The sequence below is a fragment of the Dipodomys spectabilis genome, unplaced genomic scaffold (assembly GCF_019054845.1).
Source record: "Dipodomys spectabilis isolate Male_0828 unplaced genomic scaffold, ASM1905484v1 ptg000207l, whole genome shotgun sequence".
Taxonomy (NCBI): domain Eukaryota; kingdom Metazoa; phylum Chordata; class Mammalia; order Rodentia; family Heteromyidae; genus Dipodomys; species Dipodomys spectabilis.
In genome coordinates, this window is record NW_024870884.1 from 8,345,918 (window position 1) to 8,369,806 (window position 23,889).

Genomic DNA, 23,889 nt, shown 5'->3' on the forward strand with positions numbered 1-23,889 from the left:
CAGATCAAGAAGTACTGCATACATAAATTGCTGTGTTAAATGGCAATATTTCAATGCATAACCTAAAGATTAAGAAATGTGACCTGGGTGCCAGTGGCTCATACCTGTAATCCTAGCTACTTAGGAGACTGACATCTGAGGATTGTGGTTCAAAACCAGGCCAGGCAGGAAAGTCCATGAGACCTTTTCTTCCAATTAACCACTATAAAACTGGAAATGGAGCTATGGCTCAAGTGGTAGATCACTCACCTTGAGCTGAAGAGCTCAGGGACAGCACTCAAGCCCAGAGTTCAGCCCCACAACCAACAACAGTAGCAAAGAAACATGTAATCCCATTTTTAATGAGGTCTTTTTTGTTTGTTTAGCAGTCTAATGTATTTTCTTGAGTTTTTTTCTCACTCAGTATCAATGAATATGTACATTTTCTCTAATAATTATGATTTCAAAGTTTCATTTACTCCTTTAATCCATTGGGAACTTATTTTGTATATAATCTATGTCAATAAAGTCAATTTTCTAAGCGTTAGGTCTGTTTCAGTGTATTATATTTTGTAAACTTACGTAACTATACGAAGACAGTTACTCTAATTGTAACTTAGTACACTTTAGTATGACAAGCACTATAATTTTCACTTATCTCTGGTTACTTTTATAACATGATATCATAAATGTATCACATCTCTATTATTTCTGGAATCAATATGCGCAATATGATTGGTTCCTGGCTATCTTTAAACCATTATAGTTTCAAATATATTTCCTCACTCTATCTCAGGAGCAAAACATCTCACAATTTTGAATGGCACTACAACAAATCACTATAACTAAAACTACGTGCCTAAAGAAATGAACTGTTAGAATAACTCCACCTCTGACCATACCCTGGACGATCAAGTTCTTTGTAAAGGTAGTATGTTAATATGAAGAAGGTAGAGGTGAAGAAGGAAAATGTGGTGTCAAAATTCCTTAATAATTTAGAAGGCACACTGTTATCTTGATTTATCAAAACCTATAGCAATGCACACCTACAGTTTCTAATTATATGTTATTTATTTTTCCCCTGTCACTTGATATTGGCATCTGCCACTCAGAGAAATTTATAGTCTAAGTAATGTGACAGATGTTTCAAACCATTGTCACTATCACACATCCTGTCACACATCGTTACCTGGTAAAGTCTGTCATCTCCATCATGATCATGCACATCTTCTTGGCGAGAACGATGATATCATTGCTTGTGTCATCCCAGATCTCGATCTCGGCGTCCAGCTTGCTCTTTACTTTCTTGAAATCAGCAACTTGCTCAGCAATCTTTTCCTTTTCTGCCTCAGGCAGTTGAGTCATCTTAGCCTATGGGATAATTACATTGGTAATCATTCCTCTAGGCATGAAATATTTTAGGAAGCAGTGGTGGTTATAGGATTTATATAAAACTCACTTATTTACAACCAGAGATACTTCATAGCCTAAGACAAGACACCAAAACTTTCTCAGATGATAATTTTCAAATACACAATCTATTAAATTACATTTGTTTTTCTCTAAAACTATAGGTCTACCTTCAAGATTAACTAAATAATACTACAAATTTCTAGCACATCAAAATTTTAAATGAAGTTTATTGAATCACATTGTCAAAAATGCATATAATTTTGGTTATAGCACTACTCCTATGCTTCAAAATATAGAATTATAACAAGTTAATTTGGAATGACTCTATATACCTGTCTAAATATGTATATATTGGTAGACAGTTGATCCTTACATAAACATTGAATATACGTTCAGGAAATCAGAGAAGTGTGCACTTGTAAATTATCTTTATACCAGTAAGCACACCTAAGAAAATAAAGATTGTTATACATATTGTGTACATATTATATTCAGCTGACTATAATATGTGTCATAAGAAAAGAATGCAGGTTTATTGAGCCAAGCCTCCCTAATTAACATACAGAGTACTGAGGGGCTTGCTATTCCCCCCTGCACAGTAAACTTCATCTGCTTTGACATATATTCTTGAGATATGTTTTGTTCTTAACAGCATGTGAAATGCACATTCCATTTGCAACCTGAAATGTGGGATGGGTAGAAATCCATCCTTTTCTCCCAAAGTGCCATATTCATGAACTTAGGTTCTTGAAATTGAATATTTTTTTCATAAGAGAAAAAAACGCTTAAAGTAGTAGTACTTTGCAAATCTGAACACAATAAAAATTTCACAAACCTATGCATAAAATTATATAGTTGAAAAGGTCCTGGGTTTGGTCTCCAACATCACAAACAAAACAGAATTTTAGGCACATTCTAACAGTAGGCTAAGTATAAGTATTTTGAAAAGGATAAATTAAGTGGAATTTGTTTATGGAAATATTCACATAGAATGCATACTCCCTGTAGTATCTATGTGTTTTCAGATAATGATATTTGATACCTTTACATGAGGAGAAAGACAACATCTCTAGAAGCTTTGCAGTGTTCTGGATACTGGTCTACATTGCTTCCTGGCCTTTTGGCTAAGATCACATGTGGATACTGGTCTAGAATATTAAAAGTATATCTCACAGAATTATAAGTATATGATAGCAAGCATTACATATAAGAAAAAAAGGAATTAAGACACAGCCAGTGGAAAAGATAAAACAATGAAACAAATGAAGTAATTCCAATTGTTTGCCATTGATTATCTATTTATTATAAGTTCAACCCAGTCAAAAATAACTTACTGTCTGTAAAGTTCTCCAAATTAATTAAATAATGAAGCTTTCTGGTTTGGAGTTTTCTATACATTCCTTAGCATATTACTGGATACATACTAAATGCTTAATAAATGATAGATATCTCGTCAGTAGGAAAATTATAAAAATATATTCACGTGTCTAGCACTTAAGCTTTTTCCTTTTATTATTTCATTTCCTTTGAAGAATAAAATTAAATAAGCTGTGTGAGACTACATTTTTAATTAATGAGCTATATAAGTTCTCTTTCTTAACATTTCAAAATAGTTGGTGATAATTTTTTTTCTTCTCAGGAAATGTACCCTATGCAATATGTTAGAAGAAAAGCAAATTTTACTACTGCTGGCATATGGCAAAGCACATAAGTGAAGACACAGCTCACTACTTCTGAAATCAAAAAGCAACATGCAAGCATGTTAAGTAAATTATAAGCTACCAACTCAGTAAACTATCTTGAAAATAGAAAATGGAAATAGAAATACCTACTGGTCATTATCATTCTCTAGTCTCATAAAAAGTGCTTAAACTTCAAATAATAAAAATAAGGGGTAGGTTCACCTGGAGACTTTTTCATACTCTGAATCTGAGAAGTAAATAAATCTGTGTACAATGTATACACAGTATAATGCACAATGTTGAAGTCTACATTGGATAGATTACAAAAGGCATTCAACGACCTCACAATAAAATTATTCAATAGGGGATCTAGTTAAGCGCATTCATTCCAACTTCTAGTCCTTAGCTTAAGTCTGATTTCCTATAAGACCTTAGGAAAGTCACAGCTACAAAATAAACAATGTATCTGCTGCCCACATGCTATGCAGGAAGACAGTTAATTGCTGGATAATATGAGTTGGTCCTGTCATGGGCAAAGTCATCTGTTACACTCAGCTTCCTGAATGATATCTCAAATCACATGGCATGTTACAGTCTACAGAAATTTACTTCTGACAAGATAGGGTCGAATGTAGGGCAATAGTTTGCAAAATTAAAAGTTCTAGAGGGTTCTATTTCTTTTTTATACAGAGGAACATTTATGAAATACTCAGTGACAAATTTACTGAAAGGTTTATGTGCTTCTATGAATAATCCATTAAATGCCATCAATCTTTAATCATTATGAAAATTTCAAAAATTTAAAGATGTATTTAGAGATTCTGGGGAAAAAATTCTTACTGAAATAAGAAAGTAAAGTATAAAGTGTAAAGAAATTTTGGGTTAAATAATCTCTCTGACATATATGATTAATGTGCTTTATACATATTTTTAATAAAGAATATCAATTCCACAGATATTACCACTGTATTTTTTAAATAAATACTTCAGATAGGAAAATCACCAATGTAAGATTGAAACTATATTCTCAAACAGAAAACTCGTGTCTGGCAGTGAACTTAAAAAAACAAAAACAAAAACAAAAGAGATTACTAGGCTCCTATATCTTCTTCTAACAACAATTACTATGACTGCATTTTAGCATTCTCTCTCCCTCTCTCTTTTTTTTTTTTCTTTGGTCATCGGGCTTGAACTCTGGGTCTGGGCACTGTCCCTCAGCTCTTCAGCTCAAGGCTAGCGCTCTACCACTTGAGCCACAGCACCACTTCTGGTTTTCTGGTGGTTTATTGGCGGTAAGAGTCCCATGGGCTTTCCTACCTGGGCTGGTTGAACTGTGATCCTCAGATCTCAGCCTCCTAAGTAACTAGGATTACAAGCGTGAGCCACTGGTGCCCAGTTAGGATTCTTGAACCTTATTAAAAATCCTAACAGATGTACTGTAGTGTTTGTGCGTATGTGTGTGTGTATTTGTGTGTGTGCACATGTGTGTGTTCAGCATTTATATTGTTGCATTTAGTTTTATTCTGCTTGTTCTTGTTGCTCTATATTGACATTATTCTATTGCATATTTTTTGCCATTATTCCATTTGGGTTTATTATGAATAGTGGATATCCTTGGTATTTTACAGATACACATCTATATCTGTGTACATCCCTAGACTGTACATACCTATGAATAGAATTAGTGTGCCACAAGGGTAACCTTAACCATAACCTTTTGTCCTTACCAGTTTTTAAGTCTCATTTCATTTTACTTTTCATTCTCAGTGCCTTCCAACTAAAGCTAAGCCATTGCTACTTCAGGTAAACATCTTGATATGCAATCCATTAGCTATTTCGTTCATCTTCTTTGCTTCCTCATCATCTCTGGGAGTCCAAGATTTACCATACTTGTAGGCCACATCCAAATAGCATACATAACTTAGGCCACATCCAAATAGTATACATAACTGCCTTCATTCCCCAGCTATATGCAATTTGTTTTATAAAATTTTCAGAACATTTTATAAGAACTTTCCTCCACACATTCACTTAGTTCTCTTGCGCAGCCTAATCATTTGTGAACACAAAAGCATAACTAACTAGAGGAAAGATCTTTGAAATGATGATCATCTTTTCGGAATAAAAGTGATGAATTTACATATATATGTGTGTCCACACCCAAATGCTATTTATTTGTTCTGTTTTGCATTAGTGTCATTACACTAGAAGATGAATAGATGATACATGACAAAAGTTTACTATAGTTGTTACTATAACTATTTATTCCAGATATAATAAAAGGGGCTGAGATCTAGCTCAGTGGCAAAACACTCACCTAGCAAGGGCAATGTCCTGAGTTCAATCCCCAACATGAAAAAGGAAATACACATAAGATATAAAGAAGTAGAAGGATCCAAAATTTATAGAATTGACTTGAATTTTGTCACTTAGATTGCACAAATGTCAAGCTTTTTACCTCCATGAGGATCTCAAATTCATTTCCCTTCTACATTTTCCCTGTTCATTGTCAATCCTGCATCTTTATTATTCCCCCAGGACTTTAATCAGAGCATGGTTGATCTTTCCTCATCTGCTTTTAAATTTCACTATGCTCACTACTACTGGGTAAAAAGTTGATGTGCTAAATGATTTTCATTTCCTTTGAATAAAAAGAAAAAGAAAAATGTTACATAATAGGCAAATTCAGAAAATTTCATGTAGATATTGGGCCAAATTCATGAAGATATCCATCAAACTTCCAATCCTAGAAGGAATGAGTTATGTAGCCAGTAACTTGAACATCTTAAACTCCATTTTTATTATATATGAAATTCTCATAAATTTTCATAGATGAATTAGAGTTAGGTTTAACAATAGTACCTGCAATATACTAAGTCACTTAGAAAATTGTACATGTTAGATGTATCTATGTTAGATGTATCTATGCACCTTAAACTACTCTCTAAACTTGGAAGGCTAAAATGGGGGAAAGGAGAGCAAAATTTTCACTAACTTATCTCAAAAAGCACAGAACTAGAAAAGAACTGAAGAACTAGATAATTTCAGTAAGTTCATTTCATAAGCAATAAATTCTAAATGAACATGTTATCATAATCACCTCATTCTCAGAAACCTCCAAATCCAAACCACTAATGGTGTGCACAATAAATCAAAATTCCAGAGAAGTAAATGGCAATGAAACATCACCCAACTGGTTAACATAAGATTTCATCCTTAAATCCATTTGTCTTTTTTTTTTGTGGCATGGGGCTTGAACTCAGAGCCTAGGCACAGTCCCTGAGTTTCTTAGTGCTCAAGGCTAAGTGCTCTACCACTTGAGCCACAGTGCCAGTTTTTGAGTGGTTAATTGGAGATAAGAGTCTCATAGGGACTTTTGTACCAGAACAGGCTTCAAACTTCAATCCTCAGATCTCAGACTCCTGAGTAGCTAGGGTTACAGGTATGAGCCACCAGTGCCCGGCTCCACTTGTCTTCTTAATAATTAACTATCAACTGAAATTTTAATTTTCTGTTACCTCTGTCATAGGTATTTAGTTATGACATGATTATCATCTCCCCTATCATAAAATACAGAAATAGAATTGTATTAATAAATAAGGCAACGTTATGCTTTTTAATTATAAATGTTAGGATATTCTTAATTAATTGTATCACTCATATCTGCGTATCTTTTTTTTTTTTTTTTTCCGTCGTGGGGCTTGAACTCTGGGCTTGGGCGCTGTCCCTGTGCTCTACAGCTCAAGGCTAGTGCTCTACCGCTTGAGCCACAGCACCACTTCTGGTTCTAGTGGTTTATTGGAGATAAGAGTCTCACAGACTTTCCTGCCCGGGCTGGCTTTGAACCGTGATCCTCAGATATCAGCCTCCTGAGTAGCTAGGATTACAGGTGTGAGCCACCAGCGCCTGACTATCTGTGTATCTTGAGAGCCACTACTTATCTCTATTTTATATACTTGAAAAATATAGCACAGTGTATATGCAAGAAAAGGTTATTAAAGGTTTACTCATGTTTTTATCTCCCAACTTTTATCAAATTTAATAGCAGAATTTATGAGACTTTTAAAGTAAGCCCAGTCATACTTGAGAAAGTGGTTATTGTTGTTATTTTTTGTTTTTGTTTTTTGCTTGAAATTTAGGCCTGGGTATTGTCCCTGAGCCTCTTTTGGTCAACATTAGTGCTCTACCACTGGAACCACAGCTCTGCCTCTGGCTTTTTGGAGGATAGTTTTAATTGAGATAAGAGTCTCATGGACTTTCCTGCTCAGGCTGGCTTTGAACTACAATCCTCTTGACTAGATAGCACTGCAGGCCTGAGTCAATAGTATCCAGCAGAGCCCAATTTTTAATATGAAAGAATCATATATAGGGGCTGGGAAGGTGGCTCAGTGGTAGGGTGCTTGCCTTGCATGCATGAGGCCCTGGGTTCAATTCCTCAGTACCACATAAGCAGAAAAAGCTAGAAATGGAGCTGTGGTTCAAATGGTAGAGCGCTAGCCTTGAGCTGAACAGCTGAGGGACAGAACCCAGGCCCAGAATTCAGGCCCCATGACCAACCCCCCGCCAAAAATCATATATAATAGAAATGTGGACAGAATTTAAAAATCTGAAGTTCTACAAGTAAAAATTGTATCTCATTAAAAGTTCATTAATAAATGTGAAAAAGATGTATTTATTGCTTTTTAAGCATATGATATTGTGATACAAAACACATTTTAAGAATCCATTAAGAATGATTTTTAAACAATATTTTAAAATAGTATTAGGAGATTGAAATTAGACTTTAAGGATTAAATTATATTTCTACATCTTTCTTTCTTTCTTTCTTGCCTCCATCAGAAAGATGGCACTGCCCCATTTGTTAGGAAATGGAATGACTTGGAAAAAAAATATTGTAAGTGAAGTAAGCCGGGCCCAAAGAAACATAGGTCCCATGGTTTCCTTTATCTGCAAATAAGTAATATATGTATAGGACAAGCAGAAGAGGTCAAAAGCTATGCACATATGACCATGCAACCTGATGCTAAGCAAAATGAACCTCAAGATAGGGACACAAGAGGTTTTATCTTTTTTGCTGTTGCTTTTAATGTACTTATAATGTACTATGTGATTTTTTGTTTCTTTGTATGTTCTTCCCCCATGATACAACCCCTGTTGTTACTATATATGATTCCGGAGTCCTGCTGTGGCATATACATTTTTCTAATTTGGGGAGGGGAAGGGAAATAACAAAATTCTCAAATAAGGATACAGGATGACCCATTTTAACAATGAGCTGTACATGACAGTATGTTGAAAATGAACTTTACAACTTTGTGGAGGTGGAAGGGGTGGAAGAGGAGGAGGAGGAGTTGGGGAGTTGGGGAGGAAAGGGATGGCAGGGGAAATATAAAGAAAGGTGTGACAATGCTCGATAGGAAATGGACTCATTACCTTATCCATGTAACTGTAACCGCTCTGTACAGTGTATTTACAATAAAAAATGTATATTAAGAAAAAGAAGAAAAAAGCAGCTGGTAAAACTATTTTCAAAGAAATACAAAAAGCTTTTAATGCTTGCCTCACGCCTGTCACTGAGTCAGGCAATCATAATACTATGAAATAGGTATTGATATCCACCTGGCATACCATGGCCATTAGGTTACAGATGACACAGCCATATCACCTATAAACGAAAAGAATCTCTCACATACTTTGTTCTTTTACATAAATTGAGTAACATTCTATTTGTTAATCCAAATTGTATTCTGATTGCCAGAAAAAAATGATGCAAAGAAACACATTTGGGACACAAATAACAAAACTGAAAATAGCCAGGATGTTAGGAGACTGTAGGAGATGATGATTAATATTAAATTGTGCTTCTTATTGTTATTGTAAAAGAGGATGTCCACTAGTTTTTTTCTACATGAATTTTATATTTTTATATGGTTTATATATTTTTTGAATATTTAGGTTATAAAATGTTACGATGTTTCCAATTACTTAAAAATTTAATTATAATTAAGCAGTTGTACATTTAACAAAGCATTTAACTGCACTTAACAAAGCAGTTTATGTGCACAATTCATCTTGATCAGCATCAACCCCTTTTTAAAATTATATTTTTATTGTCACTGAGTGGTTGTACAAAGGAGTTCCATTTCAAAAATTACTTTGAAATGGTTCAGAAAAAAAAGTATACCATTTTATACCCAAAGCAGGTGGTTTATGATAAGTAGTCTTTCAAAACAGGCAATCCTAAAAAGAAGAATGTATCTTTAAAAATTAACTAAGTATTCTGAACTTTTAAAGATAGTGATATATCAATTGTATGACATATTGGTAATTGCATAAAATGATATATTGCAACCTTCTGAGATTTGGATACCATGAGTCAACATTAAAAGCCTGTCTACTCCCCTGGGGACACTAACACTACTGAATTTGTCTTCCTAGGAAAGTGAAGATGAGTTCCAGGGCATCAATGACCTCAAGAGGGACAACTAGGTTGGAGGTTTGATATGAGCTCTCAGCCCTTTGCTCACACGATCCTTTGCTCTTTAAACAACAGATGCACACTACATTTTAAGGAACTCTATTACTTTTGGGGGTCAGAATAAGCTATTAGATAATTCTAAAGAAATTTTTTATATTATCCTGAATTTGCCCTTCTAGAATTGAAGGAAATGTATATCACCTGTTATATATCTGTTATATAAAGCCATCACCAGCTTCTACTATAGTTGTTCTGCTATTCTTTCTCTTATTTCCCTCCCCTATTCCTTAAAAATCCTGTTATACACATGGTCAGTTCCTTTGGTGGCACCTGAATGTATCAAAATTTAACTTCAACGCAGCAGTGTAGATGAGTATCAGACAACCAAGAAAATAATAATGGTCTTTGTTCAGTATATAATATTTACATTATGAAAGTCTAAAATGGTATTAGGAATTTTACAAAACTCATGTGCATTATTGATCATATTTAATACATAATAGAAACGCCCATTAAAATTAATTATAAGTGAGCCACATCTAAATGCTTGTATATTTTATTTATTTCTGTGTGCCAATCCTAGGGCTGGAACTCAGGTCCTGGACTCTATATTCTTTTTTTTTTTTTTTTTTTAAATTTTATTTTATTTTATTTGAGAACATACTGTACAGAGGGGTTACAATTACATGGGCAGGATAATGCATACATTTCTTACCAAGCATTGCAGCCTCCTCCTTTGTTTACCCTTCACCTCCCTTCCCCGCCTCCCCCCTCCCTCCCACCCAATCATACCCCCCCCCCCCCCCACCGACATTGTAAAGCTGGTTTTGACATGACATTTTGTACTTCTCATTGTTGCAACAGGCTGGACTCTATATTCTTGAGGTTTTGTGCTCATGACTCATGGTCTACTACTTGAGCCTCAGCTCTACTTTTGACTTTTTGGTAGTGAATCAGAGATGAGAATGTCATGGACTTTCTTTCCTGGGATGGATTCAAACCTGGATTCTCAGATCCCAGCCTCCTGAGTAGCTACTGTTACAGGTGTGAGGTACTGGCACCTGTCATGTACATTTAACAATTTCAAAGATTTGAACCAATTACAATTCAGTTGAATTATCTTTTGTTTGGATCATCATTACAGGAAGCTTGATACCCTTGTTTTGCCTCCTGATATCTCTCAAGTTGACAATATATAAATGTATGAAAAATTCAATAAGCAAACGTTGCACATCTGTGACAGACTCAAACAACAAAAACCATTCCTTTTATTTCTAAGGGTCTCTTTAACATGTGACTCAGAACCTATTCAATTTACTTTGCAGAAAAGTAAGTTTAGTTACCTGAATTCCATGCCTCTATTTACAGTACATTGATTGGAAGTAGACAGGAAGTGTATTAATCTGACCAAAAGAATGGAAAAAGAACTCAGAAAGGAGACAGAATTCTCAGATAATGGAGACCTGGTAGTTTACAAATAAGCTCTGCTGGTTTGAGGATATCTCCATCTATCACTGGCTTACAGCATAATGAAGGTGTGTTTGGTCACAATACCAACAAGTAAGCCACAACATCACCACCCAGCACCCACTCATGTCTACTGCACAGAGCTGTATGGCATACTCTTCTCTCAAGGACTTTAAAATATCTCTGGGAAGAAATTGTCAAATTAGCTAGGCATGGTGGTGGACAGCCATAATGCCCTTATTCCAGTGCTACAGAGAAAGACTACATCTGGAAAACAGAAAAAGAAAAGATCAAATTATAATTTCACTGGATAGCTAAGGAAGCATGGAATACATAGTTTCACTAAACAGAAAACAGGTTTATTCTTTATAAAATTATGACTTTTTGTTCTTAAGCCTTTCTTTTCTTCTTTCTTTTCGTTTCCTTTATTTCTGTGTTTCTTTCTTTCTTTCTTTTCCTCCCTCCCTCCTTCCTTTCTTCCTTTTTTCTTCCTGTCTGTCATCTATCCTTCCTTCCTCCCTTCCTCCCTCCCTTCCTTCCTTCCTTTTTTTTCTTCCTGTCTATCATCTGTCCTTCCTTCCTTTTTCCCTCCCTTCCTTCTTTCTTTCCTTTCTTCCTTCCTTCATTCCTTCCTTTCTTCCTTTCATCTTTCTGTCTATCATCTGTTCTTCCTTCCTTTTTCCCTCCTTCCCTTCATTCTTTCCTTTCTTCCTTCTTTCCTCCCTTCTTTTCTTCATTCCTTCCTTCATTCCATCAGTCTCTCTTTTTGTTCATTGTCATTCTTTCTTTACTGTATATTGTATAAAGGAGGTTAATCATGACATTCCCATTTCCATTCTAAACTTAACATCCTTTGATCGAATTCATACTCTTTATTTCTCTTTCTAATCTCCTTCCCTCCTCCCCTACCTTTATTTGTGCTGGTACTGGGGCTTTACTTTAGGGCTTGGGAGTTTTCCCTGAGTTTTTGGGGGTGGGTGATGACTGAAGTCTAGCATTGTAGCACTTGAGTCACTATGGCTTTTTGGTGGTTAATCAGAAATGAGTCTCATAGACTTTCTTGCCTGCAATGACTTTGAGCTACAATTCAGATCTCAGCATCCTGAGCAGCTAGAATTTCAGTGTGAATCACTGATGCCCCATCCCTTCTCCCCTTTAAACAAAAAATCAAATTAAAAACCAATATCAGTAGACATATTGTGATTTAAATCTTGAAAACGATGGGAATTTTATACTACTAAAATAGGTATAATTTGAGAATTGTGTATTTCTATGTATATCTTAATTATAATTTTGATTAATAAAATTTTATAAGAAGCAAATATCTATTAATAAGATAGATAGATAACCTATTCCTCTCCAAAAGTCTATGTGAATATGAATATTTCTCTTTCTCAATTTTCTTGATAAAACAGTAATTTCAGTAATATATTGTAGAGGTGCAAATGCACATGACATTTATTATGCTTAAGTATGTGCATATATTGTTGTGATTCAATATAGTATTATGATTAATGATGTCTGTAAATGTGCTGACAATAGCTCTCTATTTAAAACCAGGTGCAAAACCTGCAGTCACATCTTGTGCAAAGAATATCCAATATCTATTCTCCTTAGATTATTATCAATTAAATGTAGATTATGAAATTCCAAAATATAAAATAAGAAGTTGTCATTTTGAATAATTTATGGCCTACCCTTAGGCTTTAAATATTTGGAAAAAGTTTTCTCATGCTCAATTGGAAATTCCACAAATATTTTTGTGACTATATTTCTTACTTTTTAAAAATTTTATTGTAAAGGTGATGTACAGAGAGATTGCAGGTACATGAGTCAGATAGTGAGTACATTTCCTCAGATACATGAGTCAGATAGTGAGTACATTTCCTTTTGAACTGTGTCACCTCCTCTTAGTCTCCCAGTTTTCCCCCAACTTTTCTTCCCTCAAAGTTGTGTAGTTCATTTACAACATAGTGTCTAGTGGGTTTCACTGCTGAATTCATTCATCTTTTGTTCCACTGTTTCTGTGTTTCCCCTTTTCCTCCCCAAATCAGTAAACTTATATAAAAGATAAAGGGTATAGAAATCATTAACAGCAGCAGAAGGGAATAACCAAAGGAAAAAGGAAAGAAGATAAAAAGAACAAAAACAAAAAAAGAACCACAACAGAATCAAGAAAACGTGGTATATATACATGGAATTCTATGATTCCATCAGAAAGAAGGACATTGCTCCATTTGTAAGGAAAAGACTTGGAAAAAAATATACTAAGCAAAGTAATCCAGACCCAAAGATACATAGGCTATATAGTTTCCCTCATTTGTAATAAATACAATGTGCCTATAAATCTACAAGTAAACCCAATGGATAATAAAAGACAAATAATTACACCTGGACATGATTAATCAAACAGAACTCTAAAAATTCACACAGTAAGAACAAAAGAGGATATGCTTAGGAGAGGACTGAAAGGCTCAATAGCTATGATCATATAAAATTATATGATCATATAAAATGCTGCTTATTAAAGTGAACTCCAAGAAATGGAAAGAAGGGTTTTGTTTAATGTAACTATGTTCCTGAATAATTATACACATTACTGTTCTGTGATGTAAGACCCAGAATTAACTGAAGTTCCCATACCATGCAACTTAAATAAATCAGAGTTAAGCTCCATATCTTGAGAATTTCAAATTCATTCATGAGCTTTATAAATTTTGGACAGTTTATATCCCCATACACCATTTTCTCCCTTTCACTTCTTCTCTCACTAATTTATTGCATTCCCCTAAAACTAAATTGCTTTGATGGTTCCCTTTCTATTCCATTGTAAAGATTCAACATTCTGAACTTCTTTAAAGTTGTCCATGTCCTGCATATATATGGGAAGACTTGTAAAAATATTTAAAAGGTAACATTTGGTATTCTAAAAAATGGAAAAAAGAGACTTAAATGTTTAATATCTCAGCCAGACACTGGAAACCCATACAGATAATCTTAGCTACATAGATGACTGTGACCTGGAGGACCCCAGTTCAAAGCCAGCCAGGCAGAGAGAAAAATGGAACTCCATGGAACTCCTTCTCCAGGAAGAGGAGGAAGAAGGAACTGTAATGTACTATTGGTCAGAATGCAAGTAAGTTCAGCCACTGTGGAAATCAGTATAGAGATTCCTAAAAAAACTAAATTAGAACTGCAATATAATCTTATATATACCATTCTTGCACATAAATTTAAAAAATGTATAATGTATAATGTATAGGAAAGACCCTGGTGCACCATGCTTATAGCACCACTATTTTCAAGATCCCAAGAGAAGGGACCAGCTTAGCTGACCAAAAAGCAATGATAATGCAAAGGTAGTACATAAACAAAATGGAGTATTATTCATTCACAAAGAAGAATAAAATTATGTAGTCCGCAGACAACTGTACTTAGAGGTTATCATGTTAAGATAATCTAAGTTCATAAAGACAAATTTATTGAATGTTTTCACTCATATGGAATCAAGGCATAATAATAACAATAATAGTAATACTTCTACTACTATGACTAATAATAATAATAATATTGGGAGCTGATGGGGGAGCAGTGAGTGAAGAGTGGAGGAAAGAAGAGGACTACAGGAGTAAATATCACATTATGTATGAAATAGCATAAGAAAATCCACTAACATCTCATAAAAGAAAGGATTAGCAGTAAAGAAGTTAGGAAAGAGTAATATATTTTTAACTTTATCATAGTGAATTTTGTTCACATATGCAATTATTACAAGGAAATCCCTTTGGACAATTAATTTTTCCTAATATGAAAATAATAATATGAAAACTCTTCAAATGACTATGTCTTAATACAAAATTTCCTCAGGAACACCATGTTTCAAGGCCAGCCCAAGCAAAATATTAGCAAACTCTGTTTCTAAAATAAACACATGGTATCACATATGTATGTATATATATGTATACATGTATACATATATATATATAGATAGATAGATAGATAGATAGATAATTCTAGCTACTGGGAAGCTGTACACAGGAGAATTGTAATCAAGTCCAGCTGGGCAACAGTATGAGAATATATATAGGATAACAAAAAAGAAAAAAAATAATGTTGAAAGCAGAAAGACTGAGAGGTAGTTCAAGTAATAGAGTACAAATGCTAGTGAGTGAGTTAGAGAGACAGAGAGACAAAAGAAGGAGAAAGAGGAGGAGGAAGAGAGAGGGAAGAATAGGAAGAGGAAGAAAAAAGGAAGGAAGAAGAGGAAGAAGACAGTTTAAAAGACTTGGAAAAGTAGAATTAAATGAAATATTCCTTTGAAAAGTTGTGGTTTTATTCTTATTTAGGATTCATTCAAAATGTTTTATATGAGTGAAAAATAAATCACTGGAGAAAAGGAGGGAGGAAGAGGAGGAAGTGGTGGTGTTTAAGGAGGTAGGAAGAGTACACATGGTACAATGGAGATGATGATTTAAACAGTTATCCAATGACCTGGACTAGCGTTCAAATATACCTGGAAAGGATTCTATCCTATATATGTAATAATGAGTATAGAACTTTATATATTTCCTTTATTTGTGGAATATTTTTATACTTTGAAGTTTCTTCTGTGATTTTTTTTCTGTAATCAAAAAAAAAAAGAGAGGGAGAAGAAAGTGTTTCTGGAGACTTTAAAGGTTTATATGCTATTCTGATGATTCAAATGTTCTGAAAAATCTGTTTAAGTGCTAAAGCATTTTATTTTTTATATTTATGCTTATCACTGTACTGTGAATAGTGTTTATAATTCTCCAAATATTACAAGGCTGATGTATTTTGAAATCTACCTCTTTCTGCTTTACGTCTCAATTAAAGGTCTCTGCCCTCTATATGCAATTTAGGTAACTCAATTTCTTTTTAATACAGCTCCATACAAATTATTTAACATGGGGACTATCCGTCCTTCATCTCCGCACATTCCACATTGGCAGATTCAAATAACCATGCAAATAAAAAAATGTTCAGAATAATTACATCTGTATTGAATACGAAGCCTCCTTTTCCTTGCATTCCCTAAACAATATCATCTTACAATTATTTATGTAGCTGTAATACAGTGCATTTCTTATCATAAGTCATCTAGGTATAATTTAAAGTATATGAAAGGCTATGTGTAGATGAAATGCAAATGCTAGGATATTTTAGATAGAAGATAGAATTCGTGCAGACTTTTACATCCACAGGGGTCTTCCACAGATAGAGAAAAGGATAACTATATTTATGTTAAAAAATCTGGCACTGTGGCTACTTTAGATTCAGAACATGTAAAGCACCTCTTTCCTGCCACCACCAGGAAACCCACCGCAGGGTTATCCTGGCCACTTTAGCTAACCATGCAATCACTTCATATAACTCGATCCATATGGTCAGCATGCACATCCCGATTAAATAAACAAAACGTAATTCTTCCTGTCTTCTGAATGTGAATTTGGAGAGGCAGACATCTGGATTGGAAAGGCACTTAGCAGCAGACAATAGTTTTTTCAAGTAACAATTCCATTTGGGAAATAAGATCCTCTGCTCAAAGAGGCAGTATCTAATAGAGGAGTCTAGCCTAGCACCCAGACAGGGAGGAGATGAAATCTTGCCTTTGGATGAGCACAAAAAGAAATGGAATTAGTGAAGCTTTGAGAAGAAAAATTCCAGGGTGCTTGAAGGAATCATTCAGAAAGATATATGCTACATGGTCTGGAGTCTCAATGCACATGCACACAGATGCTCTCTCTCTCTCTCTCTCTCACATACACACACACACAAACACACACACACACACACACACACACATACACACATGCTATAGCATTTGGAAACACTTTCAAGGGATGAAATAGAATGATTTTTGCCAAAGGTTGTTAAATATTCACAGGCTGTGAATACTACCTTTTACGTAGTAGAATAAACATGTGCTTGTGAATTATTTTAAGAAGAACATAAAACACACATTTAAAACATATACAAGGAAGAGTTCACCACAAAAAGTTTATCATCCACCAACACTATTATTTTTAAATAGGCATATTGCAGCATCTAATATAGAAAGGACAAGCTCAGAAACAACAAACTAATCCAAGAAAGAATAACAGGAAATTGGCTTTGTATTATTTTTCCTGTTCCCCCAGATACAACCTCCAATTTAATTTAGCAATCCCTTAGCTAGTCACAACGGGGCTTAGAGACATGTGCTGTTGGCATGTACTGCACAGAGGACAGAGATGCTACAAAGTGTCATACAATGCACAGGAGACTCCCAAACAAAGAATGGTCTGGCTCCAAGTGTCAATAGTACAACAGTTGGGAATCACTTAATTATACAGACACTTTGGCCAAAGACTATTTGACACTGCTTCATACTGAACTCCTCCCCTAGGCTCTAACTAGATTATTGAGCTAATGATTTCTGAGATGCTTGTCTGTTTCTTGTCATTTGCTTTCAGTCATTCTTAACATTATCATCAGCAATTGAACTGCAATGGTGAAGTTCTACTATGTCCAAGAAAACTAAAAGTATTTCAAATCTAGTCCCATCTCTTATACAAAGTATTATTTTTGTTAATGTCTTAGAACTTACACATTCTGCTCTTCTCTTTTCATACTTTCTTTTCACTCTTTTGCCCACTAAACACATTAACACTAGGTACATTTTATACAAGTGTCCATTTATTTCATTCATCTGCATAAATCTGTATACCCTTTTTAAGGCAGTGCATGCAACTAACTGGAAAATAATATTAAAGGGATACTGTTCATTTCTTTGGCTTACATATACCTAGAGAATTGACAGTATCAGTTTCACGAAGTTACACAAAAAAACAAAAATGACTAAAGTGAAAGCTGGTCACTGAAATAAACGTAGTCACATTGGCATAAATGTAACTAGCTTATTAGTGTGGGGCTAATAATGAGGATGTATGCTATCAGCATCTACTGTATAGATGTATATACTTTAGACTAATACATTTTTTTACGTTTCTTTTTTTTCTCTTTTTATCGTCAAGGTGATGTACAGGAGTTAAAGTTATATGAGTAGTATAATAAACATATTTCTTGTCAAATTTGTTACCCCTTCCCTCATTTTTGCCTACTTCCCAATTAATGAATTTTTAATATGTGAAAAATTAATGGATTAACATTTATGACTTTCTCTGGACATTAAAGTCACCCTTTTTCCCTTTTATTCTGAACAATCATGGTCTATAAAATATGCATAAGCTAAATAATATCATTGACTTCTCCCTATATTTTCATGCATTCTAGTTGTGCATTTATCCATATTGTTTACTATACCAACGACTTTTGAGGGTAACATTAGATGAAAATTCATCCAAGCTATCATATATGTGTGTGAATATTTCTGCAAGGTATATTGCAAACATGGCATCAAAATATTTAATGTTGTAAAGGTTCTTTTTAAAGCACAGCCTCATAACATATTTGAATCTCTCATCTACTCAAGGAGATAGGGTATCAACTATGAATAGTCATAAAGTATTTTTCATTTTTGTCTATATATTCAGAAAGATATGTGCATATCTTTTTTGAAAAAAAAAAACATAATGTTCCTTCTTTTTTTGGGGGGGGGGATCAGGTCGTGGGGCCTGAACTCTGGGCCTGGGCGTTATCCCTCAGCTCTTCAGCTCAAGGCTAGCGCTCTACCACTTGAGCCACAGCACCACTTCCAGCTTTTTTCTTTTTGCTTATGTGGTGCTGAGGAATCGAACCCAGGGCCTCAGGCATTCAAGGCAAGCGCTCTACCACTGAGACACCTTCCCAGCCCCATGTATGTGCATATCTGAGTGGGCTATGATAGGTATCTTTCTGTAGGTCCCTCAAAAGTCTGGGGCAAACATTCTAGAACATAAATAACCATAAATGTTAGAAGGGTTTTCAATGCTTTTCAAATGTACCTCAATGAATATTGCCCCAAACTCTACAATTGGCCAGTTTCCAGTGGATATCAGCAAGTTTTTCTTTTTAGCTCTCCTCCTCCACCCACCCCCCACCCCCGGCCTGCCCTCCAGCTGAGGACCGAACTCAGGGCCTTGGGCTCACCAAGCAGGCTGCTGGGCTAAACCCCCAGCCCCCATTGTTTTATTTTATATATGAAAATAAGGCCATATTTCAGTGTTGTTTACCTTTATATTTTGCAAAGTACTAAGATGGGGCAAGCATTTGCTTCCTTATTATAAATGTCCATACCAGTTATGAATATTTGTATGGGTGCTATGCTATGCATAGGTTTCTGGTTTGGGCATAGAGTATGTACTGGTAAGATGCTCATTTAATTTATAAAAATAGTTTTGTACAAGCTATTTTTTATATAACTTGTGATTATTATCTCCTGAAACTAATGCTGGCTTTAAAAAAAATTAGATATGGTTATGTGTATTTTTATTTAGGTTGAATTTATTTTATTTTATATTCTCAGTAATAAATATTTTTCTTGAATTTTCTTTTGTAATATGTATGTAATATGTCATTGAGAAAAGTCATCATTTTAATGCTTCATAAGTATTTTTATTTAATATGTATAGAGTCCCTTTTTCTTCATTGAAATTCAGTCTGATGATTAATGTTAGTCTTATTGTTCAAACTATTGTACACTATCACCTTTGGAGGCCTCTTTCAACTCCAATCACACACGTTTTTTAACATTTCTATCTTTCTCATTCCCTCCCTCTTTCCCTCACTCTCTCCCTCTCTCCTTCCCTCTTTCCTTCCCTCCCTCTCTCCTTCCCTCTTTCCTTCCCTCCCTCCCTCCCTCCCTCCCTCCCTCCCCCCTTCTTTCCTTCCTTCCTTCCTTCCTTCCTACCTTCCTCTTTTCTTCCTTCTGCATCCCTCCATCTCTCTTTTCTTCTTTGCCCATCTCCCTGAATCCCTTTCCCTTTTACCTCATTTTTCCACTTTTCCTCTCTTCTCCTTCTCATGACTTGATCCCTGCTTTCATTACTCCATCCCTTCCTTCCTTCTATTAATACATTTTCATTTATTCATATTTTGTATGCATGTTCCTCTTCCTCTCTTGAAAGTTAAATTTGAAACGTAAAAAATATAGTCTAGTTCAACTTGACCTTAGAGAGCTCACAGCAAGATATTTGAGTTCCTTTATGCTTAGAAGTCTTTGCATTTCATGAACACTATATTTGGTAGCAATGACTGAATTTATCAGTCTCTTACTATGTTTCAATCACTTAATAGATTCTTTTAAATATTGTAATAGTACAAGATAGATAGTATCTTAATTGAAATAGGAGAAATCAGAAGATTAAATATATTACTAAAACTCATTCAATAACTATTAAAGAAGATAAGATTGCTGCTGACTCCCCATGAGAGATTATGATTTTCAGGCCAGGCTCTCTGGGTGCTTTTCATCAAACTTAAAGCAAGCAAACAAAAGATCTCCTGAATGTTTTTAGAAACTGTATATGAAAATAAAATCTTTCTCTGTAATACCATCTTATATAATTTAAGAAATCTTTTTTTATTGTGAAAATACTGTACAGAGGGGCTACAATTACATGGGCAAGATAATGAGTACATTTCTTATCAAGCATTGTAGCCTCCTCCTTTGTTTCCCCTTCCCATCCCTTCCCATCCTCCCCCATCCCCACACTCAATCCTCCCCACTGCCCCATCCCCACCAAAGTTGTAAAGTTCGTTTTCGACATAACGACTTGTACATCTCATTGTTGCAATGGGTCCACTTGTATCCCTATTTAAACGATTTGTTTTTCCCCTTCCCCTCCAAAAATTATACCGACATCAAATACAGTGAAAGCAGGGGTTATACTGTGGGGAAGGGACATACAAAGCAACAAAGAAATAATCTTATAAATGTGTTAGAAACAATCACATGAAAGAAAAAAACATTTGAATACATATCTTAGGGTTCATTTCCCTAACATCACCTTATCTGACCTTTTCTGCTTGACTCAGACATATACTAGATATTGCAAATAAGGGAAACCATAGGACCTATGTTTCTTTGGGCCTGGCTTACTTCACTTAATATAATTTTTTCCAAGTCTTTCCATTTCCTAACAAATGGGGCAATGTCATTCTTTCTGATGGAGGCATAGAATTCCATGTGGATATATACCACATTTTCTTGATCCATTCATCTACTGAGGGACATCTGGGATGGTTCTATATCTTAGCTATAGTAAATAGTGCTGAAATAAACATAGTCTGCTGGTAGCTTTAGTGTGGTCGTGTTTGTAAATATTTGGGTAAATGCCCATAAGTGGGATTGCTAGGTCATAGGGGTGCTCTATGTGGAGTCTTTTGAGGAACCTCCATAATACATTCCAAAGTGGTTGAACAAGTTTACACTCCCAACAACAACGCAGTAAGGTGCCCTTCTTTCCACATCCCCTATAGCATCTGTTGTTTTTAGAGTTCTTGATTTTAGCCATTCTAACTGGAGTGAGGTGGTATCTCAATGTTGTTTTGATTTGCATTTCTTTTATGGCTAGGGAGGTTGAGTATTTCTTCATGTGTCTATTGGCCATCCTTCTTTCCTCTTCAGAGAAGATTCTCTTGAAGTCTTAGGGCACTTATTTATTGGGCAGTTGTTTCTTTGAGGATTTGTTGTTGGGGGATTTAATTTTTTGAGTTCCAAGTATATTTTAGATACGAGACCCTTGTCCGTTGTATGGCTAGTGAAGATCTTCTGCCAATCCGTAGGCTTTCTATCGATCTTGCTAGCTATGTCCTTTGCCACGCAGAAGCTCTGCAACTTCATGCAATCCCATTTGTCCAGCCTTTCTTTGATTTGTTGTGTTTCTGGGTTTTCGGCCTGCCCCAAGGAGACCTAGGGTTTTCAGAGTGTCTGCTTTGACTCCGAGATCTTTGATCCATTTGGAGTTGATTCTGGTGCAGGGTGATATATAAGGATCTAGCTTTAGTTTTCTACAAGTAGTTAACCAATTTTTCCAGCACCATTTACTGAAGAGGCTTTCTTCAATTCTATTTTTTTAGCTCCCTTATCGAAGATTAGATGGCTATAGGTCTGTAGGTTCATTTCTGGGTTTTCAATTCTATTCCATTGGTCATGAGGTCTGTTCTTGTGCCAGTACCAAGCTGTTTTGATTACTATGGCTTTATAGTAGAGGTTGAAATTTGGTAGTGATATTCCTCCAGCAGTGTTCTTTCTGTTGAGGATCGTTTTTGCTACTCGGGGTCTTTTAATGTTCCATATTAATTTTTGGATTGCCACTTCTATTTTCTTAAAGAATGAGGTTAGAATTTTGATGGGTATTGCATTAAATTTGTAGATAGCCTTGGGAAGTATTGCCATTTTCATGATGTTAATCTTTCCAATCCAGGAGCATGGGAGTTTTTGCCACTTTCTAAGTTCTGTTTTGATTTCCTTTTTCAAGATTTTAAAGTTTTCATCATAGAGGTCCTTCACTTCTTTAGTTAAGTTAATTCCTAGGTATTTTATTTTTTGTGGGGCTATTACGAATGGAATTACTTTCCTAATTACAGCCACACTTTTCTCATTGTTGGCATACAGAAAAGCCATTGATTTTTGAGGGCTAATTTTATACCATGCTACTTTGCCAAAGTTTTGAATCAGCTTGAGTAATTTTAGAGTGGAGTCTATGGGAGTATTTAAATACAAGATCGTGTTATCTGCAAAGAGGGAGAGTTTTACTTCTTCTTTCCCTATTTGGATCCCCTATATGTTTGCATCTTGTCTTATTGCTGTAGCTAGATATTCTAATACTAGATTGAAGAGAATTGGAGAGAGTTGACATCCTTGTCTTGTTCCTGAGTTAAGAGGAAGTGGCTTTAGTTTTTCACCATTAAGTATAATGCTGGCTGTAGGTTTGTCATATACAGCCTTTATTGTATTGAGGAATATTCCATGGATTCTTAATTTTTCCAAGACCTTCATCATAAAGGGGTGTTGTCAAATGCTTTTTCTGCATCTATTGAGATAACCATGTGGTTCTTAGCCTTGCTCCTGTTGAGGTGATGAATAATATTAATTGATTTGCATATATTGAACCAGCTTTGCATCCCTGAAATGAATCCTGTTTGATCGTGGTGTATGATTTTTTTGGATGAATTATTGAAGTCGATTGGCCAAAATTTTGTTGATAAGTTTTGCATCAATGTTCATCAAAGAAATGGGTCTATAGTTCTCTTTCTTTGATGAGTCCGTGCCTGGTTTTGGGATGAGAGTTATGATGGTTTCATAAAATGTGTTTGGTAGTGAACTTTCTCTTTCAATTTTATTGAAGAGTTGGAGGAGTATTGGTGTGAACTCTGCTTTGAAGACCTTATAGAATTCCACTGTAAAACCATCTCGTCCTGGACTTTTCTTCGAAGGGAGGTCTCTTATTGCTGTTTCTATTTCGATGCTTGATATGGGCCTGTTAAGATGGTTTAACTCATCTTGGTTAGTTTTGGCATGTCAATATTTGCTAGGAAAAGGTCCATTTCTGTCAAGTTCTCAAACTTATTAGCATAGAGTTTTGAGAAGTATTCCCTTATAATGTTCTGAATCTTGGTTGTTTCTGTGGTGATGTTTCCATTCTCATCTCTGAGTTTATTTATTTGAGTGTGTTCTCTTCTTTTTCTGATAAGATTTGCTAAGGGTCTGTCAATTTTTTGAAGAACCAACTCTTTGTTTTGTTGATTCTTTCTATAGTTTTTTTGGATTCTAATTCATTTAATTCTGATTTAATTTTAATTATTTCTTTCCATCTACTGGTTTGGGGTTATCTTGCTGCTCTTTTTTAAGGAGGTTCAGATGTCTCATTAAATTGTTGGTTTCAGATCTCTCCAATATATTGATGTAGGAACTCAGAGCTATAAACT

At 35.0% G+C, this 23,889-nt stretch overlaps 1 protein-coding gene across 1 annotated transcript in view; it reads right to left on the reverse strand.

Annotated features, from left to right (window-relative positions):
* Positions 1–23,889, reverse strand: part of Ctnna3 (catenin alpha 3) — a 1,268,549-nt gene that overhangs the window by 106,140 nt on the left and 1,138,520 nt on the right. The window contains exon 14 of the mRNA XM_042696520.1: positions 1,169–1,350. Coding sequence (XP_042552454.1) covers positions 1,169–1,350 — 182 coding nt within the window. The remainder of the gene's footprint in view (positions 1–1,168; positions 1,351–23,889) is intronic.